We start from the raw sequence: 23,711 nt of genomic DNA on the forward strand, positions 1-23,711 counted from the left end.
GGAATGCTAACTTTGTTGTCATTGTTACCACACACTTAAGATGTAAGTCTTAAGGACGGGCTCTGTGCTTGCCTATACTTTGATCAGTCTCTCTTCCCTGACGGCACTGAATGACAATTCATGCTGGTATTTTAAGTCTTCAGATTCCATTCTCAAGAATGAATGCATATTAATAACATTATTTATAGAAAGAGAATGAATTTTAGGTTAAATTATTTGAATGAACAAGTCTTTACGTTAAATTCTTAGCAGAATTATCCCATTATCTTAATCACATCTGATGTACAGATAGCTATATTTAGACAGTACGCTACAGAGTCTTAGTTCAAATTCTGAAGTATTTTTAGCACAGTGTTTTTAGAAAACATCCTGTGTTCTTCCAAAGCCCTAAAAAAAAAAAACTCAAAACATTTTTTTACTGGCACTGAGAATGGACAATCTTCAACAATGTACTAGAACAGGGTTTAGTTCTCTCTGACTGTACACATGCTGAAAAAGTGTTGATTGCTTGTCAAAGAGTCCTAGAAAAATAAATAAGCCCTTCCAAATGCCTCCTAAACAAGTGGTACAGAAATGGAACAGATGGCTACACAAACAGCGTGAACTCTCCAGTTGCCTTTAGAGATAAAAGCAATCTTCTGTGTATTTCTGGTGAAGGCACAGTAAGACGTTGTTTACATCATATGCGAATGCCTTGAATCTTATGGCATAACACATTAAGTGTGTATTCTGAAAGTAACTTTAACCTTCATTTATTCTGATGTGCAGATTCCTGGGCAGCAATTTACGTATAATACCAGTTCATAATACTGCTGAAACTGTTAAGTTAATGCTAACTATAGCTAAGGTAAGTCTCATACTTCAATAAATTTACATACTTAAAAATATTAAATTCCTCAGAATTATAGTTCTTGGATTTTCCTGGCTAATATACAATATTTATTTTTCCTTAACAGAAGATTTTGGGTCATATTGACCACAGTCCAGTACACTGAAGTAGGACTCTGATGCTTTAGCTGAATCTTTACACTATTGCTAATGGTGACTTTAAAAGCTCTTAATAGCATCCATGAAGACAAATAAGATATTAAAGATCTAATTCGTCTTTTATTTATCACTGTTAAGTTAGGCTGTCTTCAGTTCATTTACTAGTGCAGAACCAGCACAAAATCTAAATATGTAATGACTTCAACTTAAAGTAAAAACACTAATCTGAGAGCTCTAGTTACTTGTGGATTTTTAATGATACACATACTAGTCTATGATTTCTACTGCTTAATGACTGTAATTTATTTGTGTATCTGCAACATATCCTGTATGCATCAATACATTATTAAATCTATTTACTGAACCTCTTTAAAGAGCATTTTTCCATGGAAGTTCTAACTTAGATACTAACTGTAACAGTACTAGCAGCATCCCAGCATGTACCAAAAATAGGAAGAACAAGATGAATGACAGGAATAAAATAGGAATTTACATTTTATCCTTTCCTGAAGTGGACAACTCAAAATGAGCAGTAACCGACTTCAGAGTATTCATTGTTTGAAAAGTGTGTAAGCTACAACTCAGTGACTACACGGCAAAAGTTTTAAAATACTATTACAACATTGAACATCGTACCTAAACTTTCTATAGAATCAACTGATATCTGGCCCAGTATCTTAATACAGCATTAACCTAGAAACTTTTAAGATTACTGCTGGTCCTATAAACTTGAATTTGCTTTTCTACTTGTTCAGAACATTCACACCAAACTTCAACAGCAGAGCCCCAAAAGTGGCGATAATATATGTCAAAATCTATTGGTTGCCATGACATTACTTCTTACTGATGGAGTGCAAAGCCAATTTATTGAAGTCATCTTTTGCCAGAGAATCCCTAACTGGTGAGGCCTATAAAATGGACTTTATTGGCCCAAGTTAACAGACATGGCCCAGGGAGCAATACCATCCAGTTAAACCCAAGCTACCATACCCAGCTCCTGTTGAAATATGATCCAGATAATCAGGATGCAATGCTGACAGGACTGGTTATTTTAGGACTGGTCTTGCACCTAAAGGGATATATCAAATCACCTCTTTGTACATCATTTCTCCATATTTATTTCAGAAAACATGATACTAATTTCACTGCTGAATAATTTTACATTTGTACTATTTGAAAAATAAGATGCTAAATATCCTGTTAGCTAAGAGTTACTGTGTCCTGCTCATACTATTTTTCTTTCCTCTCAGATAACTTCCAAGCCACAAGCAGATGATATTCATTACAAAATGGCAATGACAAAAGCCCAAATAATAGAAAAGAGTCCAGTTTGGAAGATGCTTCAGGAGTACCAGTTGCATTGTGATTAATTTAGTATTTGGGTTTTTTATTCATAAATAAGAGTGGCCACTTTTTAAACAAAATATAGAACGTTCTTAAAAATACAGTTATGTTTCAAAAGACTATATACAACTTAAGCGTTGGGAATGAAAATTTATATTAACTATACAGTGAAAAATAGCATATATTACACCAAATGTGCATTCTAAGAACAAAAAGTGACTTATCTACACTATAGAAAAGCCATCCTTATTTTTAACTCGATTCTGAACTTACGAGCACATCTGTTTATAGTAATTTCCCAAAATACTCAGTTTATCTTAAGGAAAACTTTATCATTAAAGATAAGGATTATCAAAACAGTTTGAAAATAGAGGTTTCCCATGCATAAACAGGCATATGCATGAAATCTTATAGAGTGTGGTTTTTTTAAACTCAAGTGTTATCTGTTGTGTTACTAAGTTTTAACATCTCAATTTGACTCAAAGCTCATGTGTTTTTAATGAAACCTGGTTTTCCTTCCCGTAGTTCTACTATTATCAATACCTTACAGCCCTGTTTGTGAATACAGAAGCTTGTTTGTCAATGTTAAAAAGAAAAATACCTTACTAATAAAAATATCTTGTGCTTAAACAGTGCTTTTTAATTAATAGTTCTCCAGTCACTTTATAAAAATCCTTGTAATTTACAACACCAGTCAGCAACTATTATCTAACAAGTCTTGAAAACTAACAGAAAAATAAATGCACAATCATACCTCCTTGCCACAACATAAGAACAAAACAAGCTCTGTTTGTAGTTTCTAAATTTGTGAATCGCATAAAACAATAGCAAAAGAAAATAACAACAGCAACAAGACTTACGAAGAGCAGCATTTGCAGTTCTTCTGGAGGCCACTCTAAATTGCTCTTCTTTACAGGCTGGTAGCCTCCTTTTCAGCTAAAGTCTTATAGAGTCAAAAGGGTCTTATAAGCAGCATGTTACTTCAAGTACTTGAGCTGACCTAACTATTATCATCCATTACACCTTTTATTTTCAATTCAATGAGTTCCTCTACTCGAGCTAGAACACTTTCTATTAAATCAAACGTGAAGAGAGCAGAGTGCAAAACCTGAAATGACAAAAAAGATTAATGATATTCTTATTAGAAGAAATTTGGGTTTTTACCCACTGTACATATACCTTGGTGTCCAGATTGAGAAGAAAATTTCAATACGTCTGAATAACTTTGAAGGAAACGCACACTCACCTGAAGCTGCATTTCAGTAGTCATGGCTGGCACCTTTTCCCCACTAACCGTTACAGAACAAACAGTGTTAGAACTGTGTGCCTCTGTAGAAGAAAATAACCAGAGATCAGGCTGCTGTTTCAAATAACTTTTATAATGAAAAGAGTATTTAATATATTATCATTTCTAGACAGAAATTGTTAAAACCCACAAACCTAGAGATTAACCAAACACAGGACAAAGGGTGCTGAATCTTAAGAGAAAAAAGGTCTCAGCTAGATACTATCTTTACGCTTTCTGTAACGCATACAACTAAGTTACTAAGCAGGCAGTATCTGCAACTCGAAACAATTTTATAGAGCTAAAATGCTCCTAAAAGAAAAACAAAAGTATTAAATCTGGTCATTTTTTGATACATTTTTATTATTTTCACATCCAGAGAAAAAGTAAGAAGTAGCTTGACTTAATGAATCCAGACATGAAATACTTTTTTTTTTTTTAATTAAGAAAAGGCTGCAGACTTCTCTGTTTCAGGCAAATTACTTGCAGTAGGCAAACAACAGGACAGTTCTGAAAACTAAGGAGAAAACTTTTTGCATTCAGAGCACATATTTGAAATTCATCATAATGCTTACAAAGATTATACACTGGGGAAAAAGGCTAAACCATTTACTGTTACATGTTCTCTCCTGAACTCAAACATCTTCATGGTTTGTCAAAGGCTAAAGAAATGTAAGAGGAACTTATAGAAAAAGCTTCCCGATTAATTTTCAGGGATTCCCTTTAGAAAGGCAGGCAAAGGTTGCCTTCAGAAAAATTGCCCTTCTCTGCCTCATAGTTACATAGTTTACAACAGAAGAGGATAAGACTAGATGCAAAATGCTGTACTGACATTTTTAGTAGCAGAAGCAAGTTTCTTGGGCTGTCTTAACTATACTGGAGATCACAAAGGAACACAGGATCTGACATACAGAGATCGCCTAAAGCAGCTACAGCTCTTATGCCCTGTGGAATGCATCTGCTTAACCCAGCAGAATCTGATTCTGTGTGTCACATTACATTTTGGGGAAGTTTTTCGATTTGTTTTTTTTAATCCTTCAGGCTTTAAGAGAGCACCTAGTTGCTGTGTGCATTACTACTTCTCTTGTTAGCTCCCCACACCTAGTATGAAACCTAAGGGCTGTATATTCAGAGAGACGTGGATGCTCCTGACTAACCTTAAAATCCGAAGTATAAATGCAGAACAAGCTTTGAAGGCCTTCATGTGACATTTCTATCAGGTGTCCATAAGGTTTACATATGTGATGAGACACACGTTCAGATTTTTCTAACCAATTATGAAAATTAATATAACTAGTGAATTATTTTCTGACATTTAGAATAGCATCACAGTTAGATAAAACACGATCTATATAGCACTCACCAATTCTTTGTTTTCCAAAGGCTTTCCAATGTTTCTAAATATGAAAAAAAAAACACAACAAAAAGAAAACAACTAACCTCTTCTATTTTCTTTCTTACTCTTTATTTCTGCTTCGTAGTGTGCTTTTGACATATTGAGTCCTACATGCAGTGGTTTTAAAAAATTTTGCTCAATCTTGGCAAGCATAGTCCATACACCGGTCTATTCAAACAAAAGAGAAGGTTATAAATCGGGTTTCATGAAGCATTGCAATGCTAAGTTTTCAAGCACAAGTTTTTGAACTAGTTTTTGTAACACACACTTCTGTGCTGGGAGAAAAAAAAAGAAAAATAATTCAGACTCTTGCACGAATAGCTTCATGATGAATATTGAAGCTCTTCTCCGTCTCTCTTACATTAGCTGTTGAAAATTAGAGGATGAAGCAGTCAAAAACAAAGGGGGGGGGTAGGTGCAACCTTCGTATGTAAGCTGATAACTACAGCAATGAAATGCACATTTTCAACTTGTAAGCAAAGCTGAAAGGATCTTGGTATGTTGGAGGGGGGTACTAGCCACTTTTTCAAGCTAAAATCTCTACAGTGAGTAAACAGCAGTTGTAGTTTCCTCTAAGAGAATTTAGCAGCAAAATGGAACAAATACTTAAATTCAAGTTCCTGAATTGCAATGCCAAATGAAAGTTCTGACAAATGCTCCCCAAATATATAAGGGTCTTGTCTATATTGCATTCAGGTTAAAAAGTGTTGTAGGAATGTTACTGGATATGCTACTAACCCGTCCTCAGGCACAGCAGCTGAAGTGACCCTGAACTTCCCCAATTTGGCATGGGTGAAAGAAGAGAGTTTACCATAATGGCGCTCAGGGAGCAAGAGATCAGGGAAAAGATGCTCAAAAGCAAGACTGTTGGAGGTTACACAGCGCAGGAGGAAGACATCTCTGCTCATAAGCTTAGAGTTACAAAACTGCTGTAGAAGGAAACATACAAAGCAGTCTTTGTGTCTTTAGATATAGGAGCCATTTATACACTCCTTTCTTCAGGCAGTATCCTCAAAGGGCAGAGTAAGGACGATAAAAATAAGAATTCTCAGTGTTAAATCACATTGTTGACTACACTGGAAAATTCACCAGATTTTGATGCTAAATGACACAAAGTTAAATAAGAAAACCAGTAATTACTTCCACCAGAGTAGGGCTAAAAATGAAGAAATAACTTTCCAGAAAAATACTCATCTTTAAACTGGAATAATGAAAATGCTTGTTAAACAGCAATCAAAACATCTGATCTGCCACAAAAGGAGGCATTTTCTTTCTGCCCCACTTACACTACGTGAAGGGAGAGAGGAAGGAAGTGAAGAACTGGCAGGGCTCAAATTTAAGGGAAAACTTCAGAAGAGGTGATGCTCTTTTCTCCTCAAACTGTAGGGACATCTTTTATGCCAGGTGCTAGAAGTACTGTTACAGCAATTGTGTGCTACTATGCATAATTTTTTAATGATAATAAAAGAGAAGTTATCTCTTTTCTTACAACTCTATGCATTTACAACAAATTGAGTGGACCATAATGAGCACTTAAATAGTAATCGCTCCTTAAATCTGAGAAACAGATATAATCTATCAATACTAACTAATTACATAAATAGTAAATCAGAAATGCACCATGTGAAAGCTATTTTTTCCTCTTCATTTTCATTAGGGTTTTGTAATCAGTGCAAGCTATATTATTATTCTACTTAGATTAATAACATCATTAGGCCCTTATAAAACTTGTATTCATAGATCTCAAAGTGCTCTAAAAGTAGACCAGGATTTTTTCTATTTCAGAAAAACAGAAAAGGATATGCTGAAATCCACTACTCCAAAGCGTAAGGAAAGTCAAGGAACTGGGGGAGAACAACAAAACACATTAGGATACTTAACCTGCTGGTTAGAATATTTATCTGACCATGATATGGCTTATTCAAGTCAAGAAAGGCTTTACTGTACTATAAAACTGAAAAGCAATTTTTCTCTAACCTGTCACTGATTTAAACAAATATTTTAATGCAAAAATCAAAACATTTAGTACTAAGAAGATAGGTGATCCTTGTTAGCTACATGATATAGCTCCTGAATTCCAGGTGGTGAGGAATGGTGGAATATAATGATTTGAAAGAGTCAACCAAAGTTCCATCTAGCTTTAGAATAAGCAGCCATTTGGTAGTGGAACGTAATCACAAAACTAAACACAAGTAATTCCGTTGGCTCGTCAATGCTGTAGTGACACAATCCACAATGGGTAAAACACCTCAGGGCAGTTTCCATTTTTTAAACATATTTCAAAGTTTAACTGTGCAGAGCATTTCTGAAGTATCTACATTCCACCATCCACAGGCAGGAGAAATGCTGGCAAAGAGGTATACCCCTAATAAAACCACAGGTACGCTGCACTGCTGGGCAGTTTACACTGGCAGGTTACCTTTGTGCATAGAACATTCTAGGCTGTTTCCAGTAAAGCAATGTAGTGGAAAATTGGATAGGTCTGGCCTTTCCTTTGTTGCTTCAGCAGATGGATCTTACAGACAAGAATTTTTTTCATGCTAATAGCTAGAGAAGCTTTTAACAGGCGCCTATCATGCACCTGCATAGTTGCTGTAAATGTAGAATATTGGTTTGCACAGCTAAAACTATTTAAATTATTAAACACTTTGAGAAATCTTAATACCAACAACTTTCAGCATATTGAACAAAAAGTATTTTGCCTAAAGATTAATAAAACAGATCTCTTGAACTGCAAAGGTTTGTATTATTATTCTAAAGAAATCCACTTGGAGGCTTGAGGTATACCAATGAATAATAAACAAGGGTAACAAAACCTTTTGCTTGTAAGAATACTCAATAGAGATGTGATTTTATGGTGACAGAGCGCAGTTCATCGGACAGGGTAAAAGGATTAGCTTGTTTGCAGGAACAGTTAAGTATGAATGCAATCAGATTTCATCAGAATAAAGCAGCACATCCTGTATCTCCAAATGTAATTAATAAAAGCATCGCTTTTGGATTAATGACTATTGCAAAGAAAAATGCAGAAAACATGTTTGTGAATCAAGGCTAACAGTGTTCACATGAATCCAGCTCTCAGCTAATAAATCATTTTCAAATCAATTAGTACTTACACGATTATCACTTTCACAATCCGTAATGACCAAGTATCTCAGTAGATTTAGCGACGCCATAATCCTGTGAATTAACAATGTACTATTTATCATTTAGAGCGCAAATTTGTATTATGGGGATAACATATGGTCCATTAGACATCCTAAAAACAGCCACTTGTACAAAATGCAACCGCTCATCTGTTGAGCAATATAGCTTAGTCTAGAGCACTAGTGTGCAGTAACATCCATGTTACAAATTTACTTGAAAAGTGTCTTTGTTAAGACTGTCAGCAGATTGGAGAATGCTGGTGATTGTGAGGGAAAGGGTTCACTGAAGAGAGAGAGCCTTATTACAGAATTTGTAACATGCATCACTGGCGAGCCAAAGTTGATTTCACACTGCTGTGACAGTTTTCTTTATTACTGTATTGAATTTTTACTTCGAGTGCTTTTTAAAATACGGTTTTTGCTTTTGTTTTACCATACTTTTTAGTAGAAACTATTGATTTTTAGAGATGAACGGTACAATTACAGATCATACATCTGGGTTTTTAAGTAGTTAAGTGTCCACCTGGACACACTTGCCCTACTGATTTACAGAGCTCAAAATTTATCCATCATATAGGAGAACGCTTGTCCTGTACAGGAGGTTTTCTGAGACATTTCAGCTATTTTTATATTACTTCATGCAAGCATTTGCTGTTCAGGAGGCTCTGTATTCCCACTCATGAGGTCCTGGATTCCCAGCAGCAATCTACGAAACAGCCTCTAAAAGGCTGTGTGCCCTAAGTTCTATCTGGTAATTGTTATTTCCCTGTATCACATTAAGACAACACACCACATTTCTTTTGTTCCTCCAACTGCTTCTGCAGAAAGCTCCAACCATTCCTGAAGAAATAACGCTTTACCAATTGGTTTTGCAATTTGACATCCAAGGCATTATATCCTCAGGGAATGGAGGAGGAATTCCTTTTTTATTGTTAAAATCAGTGTAAAAGTATTGTGATATTCTTCTGTACAGCGTTAGTTGAAAGCATAGTTGAAGTAAGTGGCCATTTCCGTTTCTAGTTCCATAAATTTAAAATACATTGATGTTGTCACCTCATTAATTACAGGACAGCATACCTCCCATTGTAGTTAGGCAGTCTGAAGTCTGTTACAATGATTAAAAAAAGTCCTCCAACTGCAGTTACAACTCACCTATCTGAATTTTGCAGAAGATCTGTCTCAGCACCTTCTGGAAGCAAAAGCACTAAATCTAGAAGGGAGATCAGGTGAAGTCCTGTAAACCAAGTGTTGTCACAGGCCTTCTGAAAAAAGACATTAAAAGGTTAGCTGAGCGTGAAATTTAAATCTTAAATAAATAATTTAATATTTTGGGGAAAACATTAAAGGAAAAACAACAAACACTGGAAGCAACATTTTCTAATTACCAATTAATGAAGCATACAAACTAGTCTCTTCATAATCCTCCCTGCTTTGTCTCTCCATGCCAAGCTGTTCTTTTCAATTTCATCAGAACAGATTCTCCTCCTCTTCAGCACTCCAATAGAGCTAATAATTCTTTACGTAAACTTAGCATATAGTAGTAGGCATTTTCTCTTTTATACTGAGGTCTGGAACAATTCACTATCTTTACTTGAGACTCTATTCATCTCATAATTGTAGTGTCACAATTATTTTTTTTTAAAAGGTGATCAGGTGTTTTTTCTTTGTGTATTTCTAAACCCAGAAATGCACTGGAAGGAAAACCAAGATAAGGAGATGAGAAGGGTAACTGTCTGTTAAGTCAGATCAGATGAGGAACCTACAAAGGTTAAGACTAGCTGGGCACAAAACCAGAGATTAAATAAATGGATAGCATTGGGATATTGTTATCATTACATCTATAGCAGAATTCTTTGCAAGAAACCTAAAATTTTTATTCGTATGATGAAATTTTAAAATTATTTGTCTTTTTGACATCTGGAGAACTCTACATAGAAGAAATGTATTAAAAGAATTCTGAAGTTGCATCGTCAAAAAAAATTAATTAATACGGAAATTTCAGAATATACTTCTACCTATTCAACTTTAGTGCAAGCCCCTTTTGGAACAGTTTTCATATTATAATCTTGTTCACTCCCTGCTGATTCAATATACAGGACAGACAATGATCTAAGAAATAGTAATTCACTGTTTTCTAGCACAATTTTTCTAGCCTAAAAGATGCATAAATTTACAGTAAAAATTTACATAAAAAGACAGTATCCTTTAGAATCCAATTTGGTTTGGAAAAGGCCCTAAGCATTTAAAAAACACAAGAGAGAGGAAAAAGTTAATAATTTCTTTTTTATTAATTTTTTCAGCTTCCTGGTATAAATTACTATGAAATACATGATTTAAAAGGCTTTGATCTATCTCAACCCTTTCTAATGAATTTAACGTTTGTAAAACACTCATAACTGTCAACATAAAAACCAAGAAAAAATTAAGAATTCTGTCTGGACTGTAACATTTGAATTATATTCAAGAAGTGAGGAACTAAGAGGATATAAAATAATGAGTAGTTCCTTTAAGAAAGGTGCATGTATTTTCAAGCACATAAAAGGTAATCATAACTTCACAGGAAAATACAGTAAGACTGCAATTAAAAACACAATTATAAAATCATAATGTAAAAATACATATGCAGAAAAAGCCAAATTGACATTTTTAATGGTACAATTTCCCAATTTTATTTTTCTTTTCAAAGAGGATTTTTTTTAATGCATACTCAAAGCTTAACCTGTACACATTTTCTCAACATAACACTGGTAGAAAACTGAGATGGCAACTTAGTTTTTAGTGGTCGCAGCCTCACCGTTAATGATAAGTGAATCTGATCTTTTATATTTTTAATAATGTATCCTTCCACACCAGCATGGTTGCTTGTCTTCAATAAACACCTTCAAACAAACAAAAAGATATTATCTCTTCAAAGCTGCCTACAAAGTTAGCTCAAAACTTAGTGAATAAGGCTATCATGTCACCTAAGTGGGAGTTTTACCACAGAAAAGTAAGATGACTACGTAACTTTTAAATTCTAGGCCATATAAGACAGCAATTCAAATTCATTATTTATCCAAAAATTAACGTAGCAGAATTAATGTGGTTTGCCAGATAGAAACTCTGTCAGAAATCATTGTATCTATGCAATTAAGCTGCAATAAGGCAGATATTACACCATCTACAGTAATTTGGATGCATACCTGAATAAGGTATATTTTCCCTCTGTGTCAAACTTGTCTATGAACAACTGCAAAATATTTAAGCTCTTCTTTCTCTAAAGAAAAAAAAAATCTTATCAGATTAATACTAATTAAATAAATTCAGCACTTAACTGATTCTGTAGGCCACATTACATACCAGATGCTCTATGGGACAAAGGGTCATAATTTTGACCAAATCCTGCAGTTGGACAAAGAAAACATAATTTCTAATTACATATGGGTTACATTACACTGACTAAAATCTACTCAAGACATTAAAAAAAACCAACAACCAACAAACCAAAACCCACGGCCCACAAAACCATGCAATGAGAACATTCTCATCAGAGAAATTCACATTAGCTTTGGAGGCTGCAATCCCAGGGCTGGCACACAGGATACTATTCTCATACTGCTGGATCCAAATAAGAATGCGGTCCAGCAGCAAGATTTGCAAGAGGCAAAAACGAGCAAGCATCATCTTTCAGTGCCCACCTGCTTCAGTGGCCTGAACCTACACTAAGCGCATTTTGTCACTGAAACTTCACGCTGTAGCAGGTAGAAAAGACAATAAATTCTGTACAGCCAGCTGCTGAAGGTTTCGGTGACGCAAGTATATAAAGATTCAGTAGTACGTCCTCTTTCAAACACCTAGAAGACAGCTAGATATTACTTATAATAAACCTTCAAGACTTCTGTACATTGCTTCCAATTACCTGAGGTACGTTAATAAAGTCTCTGAATTCTAAATACTGATGGAGAAGGCCATCATCTTCCATTCTCAATAAACAGCTCTCAAACAGATCCTGCAGGTGGGGTCAAAAAAAAAAAGCTGCCAACATTGTGCACATATAAGACATCATTCGATATGCTTAACATTTCGCGGCTAAAACCACCTTCACTATAAATGCTCCCTTGGATATCCAAAGTTCCTAGGAGCTACAAAGGCAAGTGATAATGGCAATGTAAACATTTATGCATGTGTGTAATGTTCAATAAATGTAAGCATTTGTACTGAAGAATACCTAATTAAGTCTCAGAATATTTCTGAAACTATTATCCGATCTGTCATTTGTACCTTTCCTAGAAAGGGAAATTAAAGTTATACCATTAAGTAATTGGAAAAAACAAACATTATAACATTGAGAATTTGATTAAAAGAAAACTTACGAGTCCTTTAGATAACATAGATTCTTCTGTTCTAGAAAAAAGAAAAAATTATCAAATTTCCTAATTAAAAAGACAGTGTTGATATTTCAGAAGAAAAACTGCAACAGAGATCAAAATGAACTCATCTATCAACAACTTTCATTCTGTTTTCTAAATATAGTATCTTCATTATTCCTCTCAAAGATTTTTAGAATAAAAATCTTTGACTGACTGATGGAAAGTTGAAAATTAGACTCCTCTCTTCAGGGTCAAAAATGATAGTGTTTTTCCTCAATGTTTGTAAATGCTCAAAAGCAGCATCTCCTATCTCACAGGTATGACACATTGATTAACAAAAAAAAAAAAGTATACTTTTCCCAGATTATTCTATTTGCATAGTTCTGCAAGCCTTAGCAAAACACAGCAGAACCTAACCTGAAGACATGAGGAAGTTTTATTTAAATTTTACCAGGAAAGTAGCCATAATGGGAAACTTCTTCCCTTCTATAGCAGTGCTAGAAACTATTTGGTCAACACTGCTGCTTATGGAAAATGAAATAATCAAAAAGTCTGTTTTCCTTTAGAAAGCCTCACCTTTAATCAGACTGCATATTGTATCAGAATACATTCGAATAAACACTATCGCAACAGTCTTCCCTAGTAGTAAACTAATTTTTAGAGAAGCACAAGTAAATATACACTCTGATTATTCTTCATGTGTTTAAAAGACTTTAATTTTGCATTTTCAGAATAATATAGGCTCTAAAAATGCTATCACAATAGATGCTGAAAACGAATAAATAAATCAATGTTTTTGACAACTTTTTGTACTTCTTAGCAAAAGAAGCCACCTTATCGTGGAACTCACCATTTTGACTCAAAGGCTTAAAAACCTCCTCTGAACTTACCTGGTAAATTCAAAATTTGATTCTATGAATCACTGTAAAAGATCATGCCCACTATCTAGAACTCCAAATACCACAAACCCTACCTTTTCAGCAGCACTTCAATATGTGTCATATTGCATTGCAGAAGGTACGATGGACTGAAAGAGAAAAGTTACCTTTACATTAAACTGCATAAGCTACACATATTTGTCTATAGTTAAGATTTTTCACAGGATTAGGTTTTTCAGAAAAATTTATAAAAATATAAAATTAGTATTTTTGAAATCAGCAGAAAATACTAAATCAAATTGGTGTTACTGATTCTTATGTGGAAACTGTCTATAACTACGCAATTGAAAATTTAATAATGTTCATTTTCAGCACGTGGCTAATACTACTAGTTTCTTTAAAAGGACAGCTCATCTGAAATTAAACTGTAGGCAAGTACTCTGTCAGACAGGAGTATGTTCTTTTGTATATAAGCTACGCTACATAAAATATAAACGCAGAAAGGCTGACATAAAACAAATCCTAGTGAAAGACACTGTTTTCATTCATAACTCGTCACAAATGAAAAGTTTTCTTCGGCTCGGAATGAAAGTACAGACTTCCGGTAAGTAAGGAAGAATAGTTCTTACCTGAATACCACTGGAAAACAATCAATACCAAAATGCTGAACAAACATCAGATATGACAGACATGCCAACGAATCTGCAGAATTCTTTCGCTCTATGTCCGCAAAATCCTGATTCTCCCATTGTGGGCCTCTGCTTTTACGATGTAAAAACACCAGTGGTATCAATTCTCTTATATCCCACAAAATGTCCTGGAAAAGAAAGATAGATTGCCTACAGTTACCCTTAAAAGATCTGCATACCAATTAAGTTTCAAAGCTTTGACTGAATTTACAGTATATTCTCTTACATAGTGTAAACATAAATTAATGTAAGTATTTTGTGAGTGTTTATCATATATATACATAAAAGACGCTGCAGGAAAAATAACTGTTAGAAGAATGTTACTAAGATAGCTAAGTCACTCAGAAGTTAGCAAAACACAAAATAAACTCACCCTGTCAAACCCTAGTTTTGGCTCGCTTATCCACAATGCTACGATCACGTTATACCACAGAACCCCTGTTTTTCAGATCACAGAACATGCTTTTGTTTTCTGCTCAGTACAATATGTAGCACAATGTTTATCTGCTAAAGGCAAGCCCTGCTTTAAAGTTCGAATCCTTCTGTACGGCCTCCTTCCAGTGATGCCCAACACAACGTCACCTGAGTAATTCAGTGGTTTTTCCTACCACTAGTGTGGTTTTCACGCACACACACATATTCACATGGATCAGGAGGTAGCAATAACTCCTACTGTACGTATTATGAAGAAATAGTGATTGAGGTTAACTCACTGTTCCAGCATTGTCCAAACTGAACATCTGGGATCTCACATTGCAGAAAATTAGGATTACACGAGATGTCTCATATACTCAAAGTATGACTTTACTGACCTTAGCTGCAGCTCTCATTACCCAATTCCACAAACAGCAGAAGTTAATTTCTTGAGAAAATGAAGAAAAGGTAATTTATAATTAGCATAAAAAACCATGGCTTCGGACTGTGCCCAACAGGACAGGCAGGATAAAAAAACCAGTTTTTCAGAGCAGCCTTCAACTACCTTAACCATGATATCATCATCTGGTAATCCCTACCTCATTCACCTGCACACCCTGAAACTTCTGCAATAAATGAAGTAAAAGTCTCAGAGACAAGATTCTCTTTCACTGCACAACCCCTGAATGATCCACACAGCAGTTTCACTCTATGCTGAGAGATGCTGTGGAAAAAAAAACGAATGTGATCATGATAGAAAACCTAGTTATTTTTGAAAAACAACCAAAAGTTTCGCTAACTGCTTAGTGTGCTTCACTTTACAATCTTAGCATCTGGATACAAAAATTTGAGTGCAAAAATGCTTAAGTTTTTTGAACAAATTGGAGAAGAACAAAATTGCATATAGGGTAACTTGCAGACCTCTTCTGTGTGCATGCACATTTGCACTCACAGTACATTCATGCACGCTTTCCTCAATGCAGCTGGCTCCAAGCCTTCCTTCTGAAGCTCATCAAGTCTTAGTGTGCCATTCCCTTGTCTGTAATGACACCCTGACCCAGTCTCTCTGCTCTTCTAGGACTAATTCCCCCACTCTATCATATAAACAGCTGTCTTCTAAATCCCTAGTTCATAGCTGACAGCCATTTCAGCCATCTTCCTTCAACAGCTGGATTTCCTCAGTCCCTCTGCCAGCTTCACCCCCACTTGACCTTTTCTGTAGCTTCCATTTCCTTCTTACATTGCTCCAGACATTCTTTGTCTTTCTGCAAACTGACTTGTGAAGTATTCTCCCCTAACCAAGGATAACAAAGGTAGAACAAAGTCCAGAGCTCATTCGCTTTATTCTTTCATACAGCTGACATTAACACGAGAAACAAGTACATCTATAGTTAAGAAACCAACTTACAGAAGAGAACTGAAATGGCCAGTTATCAAAACCAGAATTGTATTTTTGTTAACAGTAAATATTAATAACCAGTTCATAGTCACTTAATCCTCAGTTCTCCTCTACTTCTAAAAAGGTCAGCATGTTACTTAACGCTCAAAGACATTAGCTGCACTCTTGATACAAATAAGCTGTTACTGTCTATGCATTGTTACCAAACTAGCGGCCCACTGGCTATTCCGAGGGAAGACTCCATTTAGTTATGAGAGTATTTTCCACAATTTTTATTTCATTACAAGATTTACTAAGTCTGCTTCTGAACAAACTGATATAAAATAATCCAGCACCTGGTTTTCAAGAAGGTTCCTTCATTTCATCAGCACAAAACAAATCATTGTATAACCATGCATTTGAAAATTAAAGACAACTGATATTTACAAATACTTTAAATTGGGTGTACTGGCTCTGGCTGGCACAGAGTGGATTTTCTTCACAGCAGCCTATATGATGCTCTGTTTTAGATTTGTGACCCACACAACGCCACTCACAGCATTGATAACACGCCAGCATTTCAGTTTTATTGCTGAACAATGCTTGCAAAACATCAAGGTCATCTGCTTCTTACTCTGCCCCTCAGTGAGCAGCCAGAGGGTGGGTGAGAAGCTGGGAGGGGACACAGCTGGGACAGCTGACCCGACCATATGAAAGAGATATTCCATACCTTATAACATCATGTTCAGCAGTAAATGGAGGAGGGAAGGGCAGGAGAGAGGTAGCATTTTTCAGATTATCTGCTGTCCAGAGACTGCCTGAGCATCAATCTGCTAGTAGGAGCAGGCGAGTGACTGCCATTGCATTACTTGGGGGTCTTTTTCCTTCACTTATTAAATCAACTTTTTCTCAGCCCAAGAGTTTTTCTTGTTTTGTCCTTCACGTTCTCTCCCCCATTCCGCTGGGGAAGCCTAAGTCAGTGACTGGGTTTGCTGCCAGCTGGGGTCAAGCCACTACATTTGGGTATGTGCAAGAGAGGATATCCTTTACCACACTAAAAACATGAACAAAGCTCTACTTGCGTAACTTCATTAATCGCACCTAGTCCTACTTCTGAATACACACATATATAGTGTGTTCCAACATATGCATGGACTGTACTTGACCATCTCCTTATTAGGCTTGGGTTTGCTGCAAATTTAAATAAAATTATCTATACCCACAATAATCTTGCTCTAATAAAACAAAGTTGCTATGTAAAATATTCAAAACCAGAGGAACTGCACCGGTAGCACAGAGTGGGCATGTTCTCACTGAATTTCCAAGCATAGCATCAGGAGCAGTCAAGCAATAACTTAAATTTTTTAACCGTCAGCTGGCTCTGTACTAGGCACATTAGAGATTTCTCTCTGCACAGCACCTGGATTAAAGGTAACATGCAGATTTTACCTTGATGTAATACTGCAAAGATGATCCTCTAGATATTCTAATAAATTCATACATCACCAAGAAAAAGAAGCAGTTAAGCAAAGCAGCAGCTGCTGATTCAGAGGGCAGTCCAAACTGGTTTACCAAGGAGCAAAACTGTGTCTGCAAGGTGTGTAATCTCCATAGATAGGATCCAGCACCGTTCTAGACCTTAATCTACCTGCATTATCCTACAAGGCCTCATCCCCCTCATCAATGAAGGAAGCAAAATGAGCTCTAGAACAAATTATAGGTAATTCTGAACTAGACCAATGATTTTGCAAACACTGTGATTAATTTTGATTGCACTTACAATAATTTCAGTTGCAAAATGACGAAAGGGATGTTCTTCAATGCCTTCAATTTGTTCAAGCTGAGCTGTCAATAGTGGGTATTTCAGGCTTTTCATACAGCTGAAATAAAAACGGATGAAACTAAATCACCAATACGGTCACAAATACAGACTATAACAGTGTCACTGATGACAAAGTATAAAGTCTATACTCCTATTAGCTGCTGTTACTCCAAATATTCCAAGGAGAATAATAAAAAAAAAAAAAAAAAATCAATCTCCCGTAGAAGCACATTCCTTAGACTTCACCTCTAGAAACCAGTTGTCCTCACTGTTGTAATTTTGCGAGGCAAAGGAATAGCAAATTAGCTTCACAGCACAGAGACTAATACTGCTTCACAATTTCCCCTTACCTAAAAATAATTATTACCTTTCTTCCCTCAGTTCATAAATATGTAAGGCATATTTAGGTTCTTTTCTCGTTTTCAAAATACCACATTACTTACTATAAGTTGGCAACATTATAAAACACTAACAAAATTATTTATTTACTGCCTGTGTAATAATACATAGCAATACACAGTAAATACTGCCTACTGTTTATTTTGTTAAGTTATAGGAATATACCACACTGACATAAAATGCTCACAATTTTAGCAACTCCTCTTTCAGCTCCATGTCATTGTATTCTGACGACTCTTCAGTGTTTTTAACAATTTCATTCACAAAAGGTTTAGCAAAGTCCACCACTGCATTACAACACTGACAGAGACCAAATTTATCCTCTTGTATTTGTTGTTTTGTATAAGGTACGGGTAAGGGAGTAAGCTGATTCATAATCATGGCCAAAGATAAACCCACTGAGTAGGCTTTCTTGTTCTGAAGTTTCAAAAGCACTGGCGGAAAGAAAATAGAAAAGAAAATTAAAAAAAAAAAAGAGAGAGAGAAAGAGAGAACATTTTGACACATGAAGTTATTACTAGTAGAGGAAAATATGAAGAAAAACAATGTGACTACATAAAAACCCCTTCAGTTTCAGGAAGGAGAGGGACTGATACCTGGAATCACATGAGCAAATCCAGCAAGACTGAACATCATCAGCTCGTTTACTATTCTGTAGTTAAGAAGACCACATACTTGAGAGTGACAAATATTAGAGCAGTCATGCATTTCAAACACATTCTTCCTTTCTCTGTAGCACCATGATGAGGAACAAAAACATGGCTTTCAAGAAGCAGTCTAAGTGAAAAAATACTCATTTATCTGACCCAGAAAACTCACTTATTGCTTGACTCCTCCGGCGCTTGGCAAAACCAGAGACAATGGCCCAAACTTTCTGCTGAGATCTGACACTACCTGAAGCAGCTTAAAACTGTTCCATGCTTCGCGGCAGAAAAAAGAGAGGGGCTCCCATACTGGGGAAGCAGCACGAGTGGTTGTCCACTTAAAATGCACACAGTGCGGGCTAAGTACAGATTTGCTAGCTAAAAGCCCCACATATTTCTAATTGTTAAAATGCTTCTCTTGTACAATTCTAACATAAGTCAATAACACATCTCGGAGACTGCTACAGTCAGACTTAAATCTGGCACACCACACTCGATTTCATCTCACATTTCAACCCAGAACTACTACTCATTTCCTACTTAGCAGGTATCCAAACCCCATGTTTTTACGTTTTATATGTAAGCCAGAAGAATGCTTCCCCCTCGCCAAATCAAAAATTTCAACCTGCTGCAATCAGGAAAAAAAGGTTTTATACCATGAAAACATGGAATTAAATATTTTAGAAGTTAAATAATGAAGCATTTAACAAATCCATGAATTCTCTATTTCCATAATAACAGTACGAATGGTTTACATTTCTAAATGTAATTGTCATAGGACACATTCCTGTAAACGATGAAAAATAGCTGAATATTGCTTTTTCAACTGATGCTATTAAACCCATATAAGACCTTTTTCTAACAGGCCAATATAAGCATGAAAGTTATACCTCGTGCTATTTTGCAGAATATATCAGACTGTAAAGCACATCAAGTCAGACATATTCTGAAACTATTCCATCAAAGTCTAAACTAAATTGATAAATTAATGAGAAAATAATTTAACTCAGAAATTGCATGAGAAACTGAATCTCACCTGTCTGCAAAGGCTGAAGCAATAACATGACAGTTTGGCACACTTGCTCTCCAGAGGTCTGCTCAATCTGCTCAAGTAAACTCAAAAAAAGTTCCTTCGGATTGCATAGCTGCAGGAGAGGAACAAAGCATAGTTTTTAATAAGCATGGTCACAAACTAGAAGTTTCATCACAAGCAAACTTCAATACAGGAGTTTCTGCATGTCAACAAAGCAGATCTACATCCAAGATAACTTTTTAAGAAAACAAATACGAAACAAGTACTTCCCTACAATTAATGTCTTCTGTAGAGTTTATATATACGCTCAAAATATATAATAAATAATGACTTGATTTCTATTTATCCTATTGAGGATTTCTAATCCTCACAATACCTTAGCAAAGTAATCCTTAGGAGTAGAGGGAAAAACTTCAGAGTGAATTTAACCCAAGCTAAAGAGTTTGCAAGTTGTTTTTTTAAGTACATGAATGAAAGGGAACCAGGTTTTTTTGAGATTAAAACTTTTTTCCCCACTACTCCATCAGAATCATCAGGTACTCATTGTCATTGACAGGAGGCAGTATTGCTGTGGCTGCTCTGACTGCAGCAGCTGGCTATCTGAGTTCTACCTGCCTTTTTCTTCTGGGTAATGCTATGTCTCTGTTTTGCCCAGTTATTATTGTCATAAGAGGTTAATCACCTCTGAGAATGCTAAGCCTGTGTCAACTTCAGCTGAAACTGGCCCATGATTTTAAAAGTTATGGGAAATGGACAGACAAACCTAGAAGTGTTCATGCCTTGGTTTTTTTGGGGGGGAAATATAGGAATGCTCCTTTCTCTACAATTATTGTATTATAACCATCTATTTCAAAAACATACCTGTGCCAACTGATCTAGTATTTTCAGGCAATGTTCTCGCTTATCATCTTCATGTTTATACATGAAAATACATCTAACAAGAGGAGAGATGAGATTCCAACCCATATTCTTGACAATAACCTAAAAAACAGATTTTCAGAGAATAAACCAAAACTGCGTATCATCTAAACCTAGAAAGACTGTATGTACGAAGGCCAAAAAAGACAACAGATCAGTCTCCCGGTTCTAAGCAACACCATAATATTGTCATTGAAAATTTAACAACTGTTACCATAAACTTCTGTATTTGACATACATTATATTCTCTGCCCATACCTATAAACACAGCTGCAGATTTTGTATAGTTTTCTTCAACATATTAATTCTAACATGTCAATATGTATTTATACGACAATACATTTAAAACAGGACTGAGTAGAGTGTTGCTGCAAGAAAAAATGCTTAAGAGAAATTAAGTTTAACCCGAGGAGATTGAGATCTTCAGTTGTTATTACTCCAAACTCAGAAAATTCAAAACCAGACTATGAAGTCATGTATCACTGCCAAAACATTCCACTCCTCACTTTCTTGCTGAACTTCCTACTTTTCTGTGTGCAATTTAGCATATTCTCCCAGCTCCCCAAAGTGCCTACAGACATTAGCATTTCGTACATTACCATCAGCTTAGCTGACTCTTACAGTTTTGGTCAATGTTATTATATCCATTTGTGGTGTGCAGACCCCAGACAGCATCTAAGCACCCACCAACTGCTTGCTCAGTGCCCTCCAACAGAGGGATGGGGGACAGAATCAGAAGAGCAAACCAAAGAGTAACTCATGGGTCGAGACGAGCACAATTTAATAAGTGAAGGACAAAAGAAAGCAGAGAGGAAGGAATGACACAAACCAACCCCCACCAGCAGACCAATCCGCAGCCCGTCTTCAAGCAACTGCTGCTACAGAATGGCTCCAGAGTGAAAGCAGCTCTCCCTTTCTAATAAGCAGTTTTATTTATTTAACGGTGTTAGTGAGCAACTAATATATAGTGCAAACTTAGGCTCACCTTATTTTTCTCATTTTGAATTACTTCCAACAACTGAGCTGCATATCCGGTTTCTAAACATTTCTGACCTGCTACCTGAAACAGATTAAAATCTTCTCCTTTGAAATCAGCTTCTTCCAGAATTTGCTAGAAAGAAAATATGCATGTTTAATTCTACACTTATAAAAGGCAAATAAAAATTGAGAAAATCGAAGCTTTCATTTCAAAATTAAATGTCATTATAACTAACCTTTTCTTAGTCACACATTTCACAAATTAAATAAACTACCAGGAGCTACTACGGAAGACACAGGAGTATTTCAATAGTGCTTTTCTAAGTTATCAAGCATCTTGGGATAAGCATCACAGAGAAGTCAATGAAACATGGAGGCTGAACTTAGCTGCCCAGTTCTGCTAGCAACTGTCTTGTGTTTTAGAGTCATTTTAGTTTTAATTATAATATATGAAGAAAGATGCACTGCTTACAGTTATTACTTTTATGGAAAGAAAACTACTTACACATCTTTGTATTATGGCTTGAAGTTCATCAACTGCCATTGTAGTTTGACTTTGTTCTTCAGGCATTGAAAGCTATTATAAAGAGCGCAGTATTAAAACACATGGAGTAAAAACAGAGACTGAAAACAATTACTTAAAAAAAAATGCAAATAGAGGAATGAGAACAACCAAAACAGATAGATACTATGAAGACCACGCTAGAAAACACAGGGAAAATGCCTTTTTCCTAAGAAGTACTCGTGATATTAATCTATTTAATTATTTGCAGGAAACCATTTATATATTTAATTATTTGCAGGAAACAACCTGCATTCTGTGTACAGGGAAGCAATTTTTCAACTAGTATCAGGGTCATCCTAAGTTAGGAGGCCTCAGCTATGGCTTGGGCACATGCGTTGAAAATTGCAGCAAGTCTGGGCTCGCTGCATACCCAGTGCAGGTGCCCATGCCACTCTACATTTTCTGCGACTGTTCTCACCAGCGGAGGTCCTGCTCAGCCCTACCTGGAACGCTCTAACCTGGATGCGCACAGTTGCCAACAACCACCATGCCAGTTGATATCAACAGCCCAACCAAGATTACATATGCAACATAATTTATTTCTTTCTAGCATCTTGGTTGGGGTAGTTCAGTAGCCTTTTACTTCTAGATACTGTAATTTAAAACTGTCTTGCTAAAAACAATTAAGTTAAACATTTTAAGTTAAACATTTGAGTAAATCAAGTACATACAAAGTTTTACATAGTCAGGACCTGGTTAGTTGATCACTGTGAGGGTCAGTTACCTCTACACCTGGATAATGAACTAACTGTGCATCAAACACCCAAGTTCCATATTTAGACACACAGCTCAACGCAGCGTCCTCAATCTTTCCTCTTAAGTCTGACCTCAGCTACCTCATGCAACATCCAGATAACTAAGCTACCCACTTGTTTACAAAAAAAACCAGGCAACTTGCAGGTCTAAAGAGCACCTCTGTGGGAATTTTGTTATTCAAAGAATAGGCAACTCACATTCTACTCTCAATGGCCTGTTTCCACATTTTTACATCACTGCAATCTATCAGTCATCTAGCCCAATCTTTTTAATTTGGTCATTATTACATACTTTATGATGACATGTTGCATTATTTAAGCTCTTCACTTTACAGGGTATTACTAATTGTCCCAGAACAATTTAAACATACTTTTGACCGCTAATATTCTTGCATTTCCATCCCTCAGTTACTTCACAATGTACTTACATCCTGAACCATACCTTGAGCTCCGTGCTCTTCCACGGATTTACTAGCCGAGCTCACAGACGGTCTCAGGCCTTAATTCTTAACCCAGTTTCTAATTAAATCTTTTCAGAGCTTTCAGCAGCAAGTGGACAACATCTGGGCCATGTGAAACCTTCTCCTATTAATACTCACCAAACTCCCTTCTCTTCCACAAACACACCCCAGGCAGGGTACAACACCGAGGCCGGCACACGGCGGCTGCCAACGTAAGCCTTTAACACACGGCTTAACGAAAGAGTTACAAAGCCACCACCCCTCCCTCAC

The 23,711-nt window shown here is 36.0% G+C and overlaps 2 protein-coding genes across 2 annotated transcripts in view; one reads left to right on the top strand and one right to left on the bottom strand.

The window, feature by feature from the left end:
* The window catches only part of LOC104490377 (chromosome unknown open reading frame, human C1orf146), a 7,747-nt gene extending 5,390 nt beyond the window's left edge, over positions 1-2,357 (top strand). Inside the window, exons 4-5 of the mRNA XM_010132649.1 lie at positions 769-847; positions 2,238-2,357. Coding sequence (XP_010130951.1) covers positions 769-847; positions 2,238-2,357 — 199 coding nt within the window. The remainder of the gene's footprint in view (positions 1-768; positions 848-2,237) is intronic.
* Positions 2,358-3,331: 974 nt separating this feature from the next.
* GLMN (glomulin, FKBP associated protein) lies at positions 3,332-22,204 on the bottom strand. The gene is made up of 18 exons (XM_010132650.1): positions 22,166-22,204; positions 21,668-21,793; positions 20,626-20,745; positions 19,768-19,876; positions 18,275-18,521; positions 17,622-17,746; positions 14,015-14,180; positions 13,481-13,534; positions 12,511-12,541; positions 12,057-12,146; positions 11,498-11,539; positions 11,341-11,414; positions 10,953-11,037; positions 9,311-9,420; positions 8,129-8,192; positions 5,057-5,180; positions 3,578-3,660; positions 3,332-3,439 (listed from the first exon to the last, which is right to left on the bottom strand). Exons 1-18 carry the CDS (start codon positions 22,202-22,204, stop codon positions 3,332-3,334), a joined length of 1,797 nt encoding a protein of 598 aa, XP_010130952.1.
* Between the last annotated feature and the right edge of the window lie 1,507 nt (positions 22,205-23,711).

This window comes from Buceros rhinoceros, unplaced genomic scaffold (genome assembly GCF_000710305.1).
Source record: "Buceros rhinoceros silvestris isolate BGI_N320 unplaced genomic scaffold, ASM71030v1 scaffold36883, whole genome shotgun sequence".
Classification (NCBI taxonomy): domain Eukaryota; kingdom Metazoa; phylum Chordata; class Aves; order Bucerotiformes; family Bucerotidae; genus Buceros; species Buceros rhinoceros.